This window comes from Carassius auratus, chromosome 8, assembly GCF_003368295.1.
Source record: "Carassius auratus strain Wakin chromosome 8, ASM336829v1, whole genome shotgun sequence".
Taxonomy (NCBI): Eukaryota; Metazoa; Chordata; class Actinopteri; order Cypriniformes; family Cyprinidae; genus Carassius; species Carassius auratus.
This window is the reverse complement of record NC_039250.1, coordinates 15,866,627-15,878,650: the sequence shown is the minus strand read 5'-3', so window position 1 is coordinate 15,878,650 and position 12,024 is coordinate 15,866,627. Positions and strand designations below refer to the sequence as shown.

General features: G+C 40.8%; 1 protein-coding gene across 3 annotated transcripts; it reads left to right on the top strand.

The window, feature by feature from the left end:
* The first annotated feature begins 2,532 nt into the window (after positions 1–2,532).
* Positions 2,533–11,651, top strand: LOC113107408 (formin-like protein 2). 3 transcript variants are annotated; one of them, XM_026269899.1, is made up of 7 exons: positions 2,533–4,504; positions 7,903–8,099; positions 8,210–8,318; positions 9,324–9,407; positions 9,880–10,444; positions 10,945–11,104; positions 11,399–11,651. In XM_026269899.1, the coding sequence occupies exons 2-7, from the start codon at positions 7,904–7,906 to the stop codon at positions 11,569–11,571; spliced, it is 1,287 nt and encodes a 428-aa protein (XP_026125684.1). In that variant the 5' UTR covers positions 2,533–4,504; position 7,903; the 3' UTR covers positions 11,572–11,651. The 3 variants fall into 3 exon arrangements, with proteins under 3 accessions (XP_026125684.1, XP_026125685.1, XP_026125686.1); XM_026269900.1 differs by lacking the exon at positions 2,533–4,504 and having other exon boundaries at positions 7,773–8,099; positions 9,880–10,074; positions 10,114–10,444; XM_026269901.1 differs by lacking the exon at positions 2,533–4,504 and having other exon boundaries at positions 7,773–8,099; positions 10,075–10,444.
* The last annotated feature ends 373 nt before the right edge of the window (positions 11,652–12,024 follow it).

Sequence of the window (12,024 nt, the reverse complement as noted above, 5' to 3'; positions counted from 1 at the left end):
GGTTATATCACCCACCCCTAAAGCATATTGCGTTGAATCAACCATACAATGACAGACGCAAGCAAGAACATTTAGAAAGCCTATCTTTATCTAGGGGTGCTCCGATCACGATCGGCCAATCGTTAATGCACATCTCGTCAAGCCGGTGTTCTGTCGATTTGTCCTACGCTGTCAGATTTTCCTACCTCCCACTAAAACAGTGGGTAGTACAATTCCACAACGAAAAATGCTACTGTAAAGTTATGGTTTATTAACGTCTACACCTACCACAACCATAATCATACCCTTGCAGTACTGCATATACAGTAATTATGTGTTATATTCGTGGTTGTAGCTAAAAGGGATACAGTTACAGGAAACCAACAATAAATATTATTTTCTACCAATTAGATTGCGTTTTTATTAAAGTCTACACTTACCCCAACCCTAAACCTACCCTTACAGTAATGCAGATACATTAAATATCGTTGTTTAGCATGAGACAAAGGACACGATATTGATGTGCGCGTGCGCAGTAAACCCGGGTAGGAAAATCTGACAGGGTAGGATAAAATGTCAGGACACCGGTTCTCTAATCAGCGGTTAATTCCATCAGGTGATGATTTCACATAGAGCAGCTGTTACTACACAGAGCCGTTGTTAACTGAGAAGATGCGCCAATAAACGCTGAAAATGAACGTGGATTTGCGCATCTTCTCAGTTAACAACGGCTCTGTGTAGTAACAGCTGCTCTATGTGAAATCAGGCACCTGATGGAATTAACCGCTGATTAGAGAACCGGCTGTATTGACGAGATGCGCATAACGATCGGCCGATCGTGATCGGAGCACCCCTATCTTTATCCTCTATCATGATTGATTCCAGAGACATGATTTTGATTCTCCACATTCCAATGTTGCGAAGGCGGAAGACAAGAAAACCCCATTCTCTACCGGTAAGATAAAAATGAAAGATATGGATCATCCTGTGGTTAATATTGACTTGATAATAGCTCATTAATCATTTAATTCACTACATTAGCAATTTACTTGCTTTGCTACATATTTAGCTACATAACTATTATTTTCACAGATGAGGAGAATGAGGTTCCCTAGCAGTCTGTGGATCCTGAAAGTAACCCAGGTTAGAAATCAATCTTCTGAAATGTATTTTGTACACACTATGCAGTTGCATGCAGATGTTAGCTTAATATAATATAATGTTATCTAGATGTAACCCAGGGCCGGATTGGGACCCATTTTCAGCCCTGGAGTTTCATGCCTTAGACCGGCCCACTTTAGTTCACAACTGACTATTTTAAAATAATGTAATTAAAACCTCAGAATATAATTCAGCCTTGTCTTCATACAATTCATCGTATTTTTGAAAACATCATCATTTCCAATTCAGTGCAAAAACAAAAGCCTTAAGTTTTGCTTCACAGTGAAGATTTATTAGAACAGTAAATAACAGGATAGTGTAAGAATCTCTTTTCTTTAAGATTTAGTATTTATAAATATCCAAACATTGAAATAAAGAAAAAAAAAATCTAATCAAAACAAATATATATATATATAGAACAAAATAAAAAATAAAGATTAAAATAAAATGTATTGCACTTTCTAACGACAGTTATCATCTCAGTTTCATTAATGTATTGCTGAATCATCAGGTATCATGAGATGGGTATAAACGGAGGTAGGAGCCAGCTCCAAATGGGCGGGTCAGCTCCAAATAGGTGGGACTTCAGCTCCAAGTGGGCTGTACAAACCTCCAGAGTCTTTTGATTGGTTTATTTAATGTCATGGGGTTAATGCACGCTGCGAATTCCCACCCACCAAAAAAAAAAAAAAAAAAAAAGGACGACGTCAACTTCCCAAGGTTTTTCAGCGTCAATAACTATTGTGACGAGTCAGCTGCCTCCTCCCTGATTGTCATCGGCACCCCGTCCTAAATCGCCGCCCTTCACCAGGCTCCCGACTGGAGTGGGTGTGTGAGAGGAGGGGCGCTGGACGAGTCAGGACTGGCGGCGTGTGATGGGGCACACCTGATGTGAATGGAGCCTCATCCCCGCCGCTGTTTAAAAGCCCAACGCGCCTCTCCTCGGGGGACCGGTCTCTTCCCCGTGCATGCACTGGTGTCCTCGTGGGTCCAGGAAGGGTGCGTTGAGGGACTCCCGCGCCACCAAGACGTGAGCTGCCGGACCCGCGATCCGGATGGGAACCGCACCCGTATACACGGCCGACGGGCCAGGATGCCGGGCCGTCCATCCCCTACCAGCGCCGCGGCCAACGAGAGAGACGCGGCCGCTAGGAGAAGCCGTCGCCCCTCGCGCCCCGGACCGAGGAGGGGAGCGCGTGCGGCCGCCGGACTCCGCCCCTTGCCTGGACCCTTCCTCGATGAACACTGCCCGACCTACACAAACCCTGCAGCACGACGAGGACACCAGATTCCCTGTTATTTTGGACACTTTACCCCTTTGGCCACTTTTATTCCCTGTTATTTTATGATTTCTGTTAATAAAAGCCTCTCCGAGGCCTGACGCCACGCCCACTGTGTCTGTCTTGTGCTCCTCCCGTGACACTATTAATAGATTTAGTACAGTGTTCCATAAGAGTGAGTCTTAGTTAAAACTCCTAACTGATTATGCTTCGACTTTAACAAAGCTGGTCATTGTTTCAAAACCTGCTGTTATATTTTTTAAATGTTATCTGTTTTTACGTGTAACGTTAATTCAAATAACGTAATGCAATTGAAACATTTGGTTTAATTACCAAGTTATTTTTTTCAATAACAGTGGCTATATGAAGATAACTGCAGTGTCCACTACCATGCATTATCAACAGTAGCCTATAAGGTGTAAAATTCATTTTGTCATTGTAGTAAACACCAACAAACAAAAACATTATGTGTAAACTTTGTGTTACAGAAAGTTCAAGTCTGGGTGGCCAGAAGTTAAATTTCAATGACCTGGTTACCGTCTCTCTCTGCAAACCCAAAGGATCACTTTCTTGATTTTTTTGTTCTTTCAACCTTGTTTTGTTCTTTTTATGCATCAAGATATGTAATTTATTGTGTCTGAAGAATTTTGACTAATGTGTGTGTGTGGGTGGGTCTTTGTGTGGATAAATTATGTTCATACTTTAAAGGTGGACATTTGCAACAGCGCTTGTCCCTAAAATTGCTCCAGGGGTATGGTCAGAGACTGTACTAAATGACAAATGTTGGAATATAAATGACATTACATTCTGTGGACGTCTCACTGTACTTTCATTAATGTTATCATTGTACTTTAGTTAATGTTAACTTGTCAACAGTGAATTATTTTAGGATGTCATTGGACTGAATGTTTAGTGACTAATGACACTTAATTCCAGTAAAAATATAATCCATAGCCTTGGAGTGAAAGCAGCAGCAAAGTGTTCCAATGCTAATAAAAATCAAGCAGGTTAAAACCTCAGGTTCTTTAAATATCTATTCTACTGGACAGTATGGGGTTGGACAGATTTTGTAATGGTTTTGAAGTCTGATGCTCACCAGGCCTTCATTTATTTGTTCAGAAATGCAGTAGAAACAGTCATATTGTAAATTGTAATAATATTTTACAATATATCTCTTTTCTATTTGAGGCAGCAGTGGATCTACCCCAATCATCATTAACGGGACCCCAGTGGAGAGTGTGAGCAGGTATGCAAATGTCCTGCAAAGAGTAGCTGAGCGCATCTCCAGAACATCTCTCCCCTCTCTGCAAGAAATCCACACCAGGAGATGTAAATCTAGGGCTGTTAAGATCCTTAAAGACCCCACACACCCTGGAAATCTGCTACAGTCAGGCAGACGCTTCTGCAGTCTGATGGCAAAAACAGAGAGGCTCAGGAGGAGTTTCTTCCCTCATGCTAACAGACTACTAAACATGGACATTAAACACACTGAACTTTATAGACTGGTTGTTTAGGGCTACCCAATAACTCTGCACACTGCACTTTTTTGACACAACCTAACTATGCAACTCCTCCTCCCCTGCAAACACGTCCACTTGGGGCCCACATGGGCCTCACTTGGGCTAGTTGGGCTTTGGCTGGGCATGGGCTCAGAGTGGGCTTTGTTGTTGGGCCCCACATGGGCAGTAGATGGGCTAAACTCAGTGCTCCAGCTAGGGCTCCACAAGATATTATGTTTTTATATATATATTCAAAATTAATTATGTCAGACATGGATGCTTTTTTTAACAATAGCCACTAGGCTAGGGTCACTTTTTATATGAATATTATTAGACTATTAAGCTATTTAGAAGCCATAGCAATTTAATAGTGGTCTGAAGCACTATACAACTTTCAACAGACAAGTTTGCCACAGCAGGTTGCACAAAATGTTCAAACCTAAGCAGTGCGCACTGTGTGCAGCGCACATCCGGAAAGCTCCACCCCCATCACTGAGCGAAAGAAGTTTGCCCAGCAACAATTTTGCCGCCTTTAGTCTGCTGTCCGTTAAGGATCCATTACGGTGTCGACTGGACAAAAGACAGGTAAGACTCTGCTTCAATGTATAATAAACAGGGGATGATTTTACAGTATGATGTATGTTAACCAAAAGCTTTTTTGGAAAGTATTAGTTAAGAGGCCAGGGACTAGCTTTTCGCGAATGTAAACAATTAAACCTGGTTAAGCATGCGTTGAACAGACGAGTTTAATTTATCAAGTAAATATCATGCATAGCTTATTTTGAGTGGTTGATTTGAATACATTGTTTAGAAGGATTTGATTGCGAACTTGTTAGCAAGGCAGTCGAACAGGCAGTTAGCAAGCTGTTAAAAAAACCCTCTAAAATGTCAATTTCTCCGCTTTTACCATCTGGTGGCATTTTAATGTTTGCACTTGTTGCATTTACAGTTAAAGCAAAAACACTGATGAAAGTCCATTTGATTGTCAGAAATGTTTTATCGGCTAGGGTGTTGTGCCAAGGCACTCATTGCCGCCTGATTTGCATCCCATGGCCGCGGGAGCACGCAGAGAAGCAGAGTTTAACTGGTGCACTACGAATTCACCTCTTAAATGGAACAAATAGCGACGTGGAAGGGTTTTCCATAGTAATAAGGGACTCATTTATCTAAATAAATATGTTTATTTGTCTGTTACATTAAGGCGACGTGTGAATTGTTTAATGCGTCGTTTAATATTGTGGATTAATCTACAGTGTTTTCCTAAGTTCCATATTGCCATGCACTTTAGCTACAAAGGCCGACTGATACAGGGGTTTTCCTACATTTTTTCGCGGCCGCCATAGCAAAAACATTTGTCCCGCCATTTGATCGGTGAATGACTGCTGGGGCGAAAATAAGAACGAGCAGAGAGAGAGAGAGCCACGCCCGGCCGCGAGCGCACACTCTCACCGTCTTCAAACACGATCGAGCAGAGAGAGAGCCCCGCCTGGCCGCGCGCGCGCACACTCTTGCGGTCTTCAAACAGCACGAGCGCTGTCTGGCTCTCTCTCCCTCGCGCATATTAATCGAAATCAATTGAAACACGATAGTAAAGGGTTCGGCCTTAACAGAGAGATAAATGCTATCTTACAAATAGTTTACTTATCAAATTGAAGGCTACTAAGAACAGATGGTAGAATCAGCCACATTAATACCAGTTTACCAAACTATATGATTTGCAATTGTACTCTAGAGTTTGTCATTCCCGATCCCCTGTAATCATAGCTAAAAACTAAAATGCTTTTTTTTATTTTCTATTTTTTTAATATAGAATAATGGAGTGTTCAGAAAGAACTAAAAGGAGGAAAATATCAGCGAAAGTGGAGGAACATTTGCGTCTCCTTGAAAAGGAGTCTATGATTGATTTGTTGGCACATGACTCTGAAAACGAATACCAACTGGATGATTTGTTAGAGCATACTGAAAGCGAAGATTCCATGGACACTTTCTACGATGCTTGTGATCAGAACTGTTTTGAGAATTCATCAATTGATTTAGAAGATGAAAATTCCTCAGATTCTTTTTATGATTTTAACATTTCCTCATTTGATGATTTGGATTCTGAAAACCGGGTTCCAGGTGATATGCCTGGTTGTGATAGTGACTGTGATTTGCATGGAGATGTGTGTTCTGACTTGGAAGATGACAATGATGATGATTCGCATGGGATTGCAGAGTGGGCTGCAGAATTCAACATACCACAAACAGCGCTGTCTGCACTTCTTAAAATCCTAAGGAGAAAGGGTCTTGATATCCCAATGGATGGCAGAACTCTTATGTCAACTGACAGATCTTGCAATGTGGCGAATATGGCTGGGGGGTCCTACTACCACTTTGGAATCGAAAATGCTCTCATAGCTGAACTAACATCTTTAGGACATTTAGCAAATGTGACTGATACTCTCACACTTCGAATTAACATCGATGGATTGCCCTTATTCCGTAGCTCCAGTTTGAGTCTGTGGCCTATTCTGGGTATGATTAAGGAAATTCCAGAGTGTAGTGTCTTTGTAATTGGAGTGTACTCTGGTGTGTCCAAACCCGCAAATGTGCAAGAGTATTTACAAGAATTCATTGTAGATATGAAAGCAATTTCTCAGAGTGGTATTGTGTACAATGGTGTACATTTCAGGGTACCATTACCTGATGCTTTTATTTGTGATGCACCTGCTCGTGCCTTTCTTAAATGCTCCAAAGGCCATACGGGCTATTATGGGTGTGAGAGGTGCACTCAAAAAGGCCAGTACATTAATGGGAAGGTGGCTTATCCTGAAATATCAGCAGAGCTCAGGACAGATGAGCAATTTGGCAGGCAAGGCTATCAACAGCACCAACTGTCAGCCTCCCCCCTAAATGACCTGGGTATAGGTTTAGTTACCAGTTTTGTGTTAGATTATATGCACCTTGTCTGCTTGGGGGCAATGCGTAAGTTAATATTTCTTTGGTTGAAGGGGCCGCTGAAATGCAGGCAATCTATGAAGTTTTTTGTTGTAATGTCAGCATTTATGGTTTCTATCAGGCAATATTTACCTAGCAATTTTGCAAGGAAACCACGATCTTTGTTTGAATTCAGCACATGGAAAGCTACAGAGCTTCGGCAATTTTTACTTTACACTGGGCCTGTTGTTCTCCTCAATAATATACCCAGTATAATGTACAGAAACTTTTTACTTCTATCAGTATCTATGAGAATACTTCTGAGTCCTGCCTTATGTTCTCCTGACAATTGTGACTATGCTGAGGAGATTTTGAAACTCTTTGTAACAGATTTTGCTGCAATTTATGGTGCTGAATTTGTCAGCTATAACATGCATTCATTGATCCACCTAGCTCAAGATGCACGAAATTTCGGCCCGTTAGATAGTGTTTCAGCTTTTCCCTTTGAGACATTTTTAGGTAAACTGAAAAAACTTGTCCGTCGGCCTCAAAACCCTGTCCAACAACTCGTCAGGCGAATCCATGAGAAGCAGAAAGTGGCAAGCCAAAAGACCACATCAGTTTTCAGCCCACTTAAACAGCTCCACTTTTCTGGACCATTGATTAATTCAATTGCAACATGGGAACAATACAGGCGTTACAATGATGGACAGACACTGATCTCCTCCTCTCGTGGCGATGACTGTTTTTCTGTAGGGGGAAGGATTCTTATTGTGCGGAACATTTTGTCACATTCTGGAACTGTTAAAGTCCTGTGTAATTTCTTTGAAACTGCCAAATCCTTTTTCACCTATCCAATGGACTCATCATGTCTTGGAATTCTTTTTGTTTTTAATTTATCTGAAGACTTGCAGCTGTTACCTGTTGAGGAGTTAAAAACAAAAATGGTGTTATTGCCACTCAAGACTGGATACGTGGCATTGCCACTCCTGCACTAGTGTGCTATTTATTATTATTTTTTATTGTTTGTTTTAATTTTTTTTTGCATGTATTTGTTTTTCTTTAAGCATGTTACCTTTCGCGATAGTTGAATTTATAAATAGTGGAGGATTGGCAGTTATACCGACCAAGTGGTTTATCGGGCCTGAGGAGGATGAATGCTACTGGCCACCAGCAAGGATGAACATGGCAAAGGCGGTCATAGAGCAACAGGACCCTCACACTGACTGGGCGACATACAAGTTGACTGTCAAGAGAAAAGTCGGTAAGGTGTCCATTTGTACGAGATTATCTGACATAATGAGTTCACTGTTGGTTCGGTTTAAATTAGCTCTGAATGAAACTAATTGCCACTCATTTGTCTGTCTCCCAAAGCAACGTATGAAATTGCCCGCACAAAATTAGTCGAGTATGAACAGAACACAGATGTACCAACCGAATCTGATTCTACAGAGAATATGGGAAGGGGGAAGCGCAAAAAGAGGTGAGGGTATTTGAACTACTACTACTAAATGGATGATGAAAATTTGAATTTCCCAATGACACAGGAAGGACAAGTTTTGTGGGAGTTTTGTTAAGTGTACCGTATTTTCCGGACTATAAGTCACACTTTTTTTCATTGTTTGGCTGGTCCTGTGACTTATAGTCAGGTGTGAGTTATCAAAATTAATTTGACATGAACCGAGAGAAAACATTACCGTCTACAGCCGCGAGAGGGTGCTCTATGCTGCTCAGTGCTCCTGTAGCATACCACTGAAAACATTAACTGAAAACAACTGAAATCTGTTAACTGAAATATTAACTTAAAGACAACTGAAAAAGACTGAATGCAAACAAAATGCCCCCAAAAGAAAATCCTATTCTGCAGATTACAAACTGCAGGTAGATAAATATGCAGCCGATCTGATAGGTGACAGGAGCACTGAGCAGCATAGAGCGCCCTCTCGCGGCTGTAGACAGTATTGTTTTCTCTTGGTTCTTGGTTCTAAATCAATGCGACTTATAGCCCAGTGCGACTTATATGTTTTTTTCCTCGTCATGAAATATTTTTGGACTGATGCGACTTATACTTAGGTGCGACTAATAGTCCCGAAAAATACGGTATTTGGCTCAAAGCTGTCAAAACTAGGGAGGTAGACAACAGATATACAATTAACCAATAATAAAATTAAATGTAATCAATTAATAAAAGTAACAATCACATGTTTAGAGGGTTAAAAGAGATGTATACAAATGGATGTGTGCATGCCTGAAGGTGGAATGGGGTGTTGGAACAGATGCTAAGGATCCATGTGAGTGTCTCTCTGGTACCCAGAGTGTTGTCATACTGTATATAGATCAGTCATGGAAATTCTCTGGTGGAAATGTGTACCAACCCTATGTTTAGTGGTATCATCTGTTGTCCAAAATGTATATATATATTTTTTTAACCAACTGTTTTTTAAAGTGCTTTAACTCATTGATGTGCTTGTATATTATAAATTTCTAGACGAGTGATTTTGTACAGTGACGATGAGGATGATGTCAATTGGTCCGGCAGCCAAATCAGGCCTACACCTCCATCCACCCTCAGGTAATCACCTCCATACTGTAAATTTTTTTTACCATTTAGGTGATGATCATTTCCTTTGGTTGGGTGGTTTGATTCTTGGCTTTTTTTGTGCGAGTTTGGGGTCTTTGAACAGTGTTTAGCAAAACACATAATTTGTTGCTTTGAAAGAAACCAAGATGATCAAGTTTTCAGCCTCATAAACTAGAATAAATCACTAATCTTATTTCTGACAAAAAAGATTAGAACATCTGAACCCGTTTATTCTTAATAAGAACTTTTGTTTCGAATAGACACAAGATGTTGAATTGCCTCAACTTCAAAAGATTTGTTTTTTTGTTTTTTTCTATCACAGACAACTTATTTTCAGTTCGTACTGTTATTTACAAAAGTTGAGTCAAAAAGAAAAAGCTAGGAGAAATTAGTACTAAGATTTTTTTTGTTGTTGTACGAGATTTTTACAGTGTTGATTTTTGTATGGTGCATCCACCCTCAGGTCTGTGCTGACACCTCCACCGCCTCCATCCACCCTCAGGTCTGTGCTGACACCTCCACCGCCTCCATCCACCCTCAGGTCTGTGCTGACACCTCCACCGCCTCCATCCACCCTCAGGTCTGTGCTGACACCTCCACCGCCTCCATCCACCCTCAGGTCTGTGCTGACACCTCCACCGCCTCCATCCACCCTCAGGTCTGTGCTGACACCTGCACCGCCTCCATCCACCCTCAGTTCTTCACCATCATCTGCTAGGCCGACACTTCCACCACCTCTGGGTAACCTGAGATGGCCTGATGTTTCAACCCATCACCACGTCACCATGTCACCAGAAACCTCTCAAAGACAAATCAGGGGCAACATGTTTGTTCGCATCTTAACACTGATTGAGGAGATGAAAGAGACACAAAAAATCCAGGGGAGGATGTTACAAACGCTTCTACAACAGCGTGGCAACATCGGCACCACCTTCTCTTCTACCCCCGAGGGTTTCCCCCTAAAGACAGTTAGGGATGTGGAAATCATGGAAGAAAAACTGGCAAACCCAAACTTCATGTCCGAACTGGTATGCATGTTAAGTCTAGGGTAGTGCAACTCAATTAAATTTTATTGGGGGGCTTGCAGTGAATTTGATCTGAAACTTCCCAAGTGTGCTCACAACTTTTTGACAAGTTTTAGATAATTAGTTTATTAAATTAATAAAGAGACAAAAAATACCTTGAGATATGTTTGGTAATTGTATCTGAATGAATTTAAAGTTAATTTGCTATATTTCAGATCAATATATTTGTTTTCCTTCATTTTAATTAACACTAACTTTATTCTCATCTGAATTATAAATACTTTATTTCTGTATAAAATAATACTACCATTAAAAACATTTGATTTTTATTTTTTAATCAATGTAGTGATGCCCCTACCATTTCGATTCAATACGAATACATGTACCGTTCCACGCCTAGCTCACACCCATGCTTCTGGCAGTTCTTTCATGTTGAGTGGTTTACTCCAGTGAGCAATATACTGTAGATAAATTTGCTTTGTATTGCCTTTGTTCCCCCTCAGGTTGCAGCTGTGACTGACATAGGAGGGGGGACTGTTGACGAGGCCACAAAAAGGATGATGACTTTTCTCCTAGACCATGGCCTATCCAGGCAGTATAACTTTGTGGGCCGAAATGGGAAGAGAGAGTTCAAGGCCTTAAAACTGTATGAAGTAATATATGGTAGGTGTGCATGTGGATAATGTTTTAAGGTGTACCCATAATAGAAAGGTGTCACAATACCCTAACGTTATAAACATGTCAATTTTAAATATTGTGAATGAAGCGTTTGTTGTCCTGGCTGAGCAGTGTGTTCGCACATGTCTCTCAGTTGCTTAGCTTGTGTGTTCAAGAGTGTTATTTCTAATAATAATCTTAATTTATATAGCTCTTTTTTTAACATAGTTGTCTACAGTCCTGGCTGAGTGTTGTGTTGGCACATATGAATTAAGTCACCGTTATATTTGTTTCTTGAAGGAGGCTTAAAGAAAAACGCCATGACCAGCCAAATCACCCGTAAAGATGCCGAGAAGGCGGTCTCCAAGTGGCTCATTGGTGCTAGGGACCGGGGGGGTAATAGACAGGCCCGACAGTCAACCCCTCAACAAGGACTTCAGGCTTCAGGCTCGTTTGAGGTGGAAAGAAACTAATTCTGTTTGTGACAGTGAGGGAACACTGTGCAAAAGCATGTTGTCATAAATTTTACTTAAATAAAATGTAATTAATTCTATTACTGGTATCCTTGTTATTTTAGCTTGTTTAACCCAAGGTGTTCGGGTCTGTGAGACCCATTTTCAATGTTTGCTAAAAGAAAAAGTTACGCTATTTATTAACTGTGTCCTCCTCCTAACTGGGCCTGCTGTGTCTTGTCTGTGTGCGCGAATGTTTTTTTTTCTGCACCTGCTATTCACACACAAAGTAACAAAATTGTTACATTTCAAGCACTTTCACCTGTTCTAAATAAAGTTCTAAGAAATGAGCACCAATAATGATAAAAAATCTTGTTTCTATTTTTTTTTTTTTATAATTGAATTTCCATGTTTTCATCCATCATATGATCATAATTGTTATCTCACAGGGGTAAATGGCGAATAAGAACCATA

What these genes read in the sequence shown, in the direction of transcription:
- LOC113107408 (XM_026269899.1), top strand. Translation starts at nt 7,904, where the DNA reads ATGTTACCTTTCGCGATAGTTGAATTTATAAATAGTGGAGGATTGGCA. An exon ending in CAAACTTCATGTCCGAACTG is followed by an intron (nt 10,445 to 10,944) that starts GTATGCATGTTA and finishes GTTCCCCCTCAG; the next exon opens with GTTGCAGCTGTGACTGACAT. An exon ending in ACTGTATGAAGTAATATATG is followed by an intron (nt 11,105 to 11,398) that starts GTAGGTGTGCAT and finishes TGTTTCTTGAAG; the next exon opens with GAGGCTTAAAGAAAAACGCC.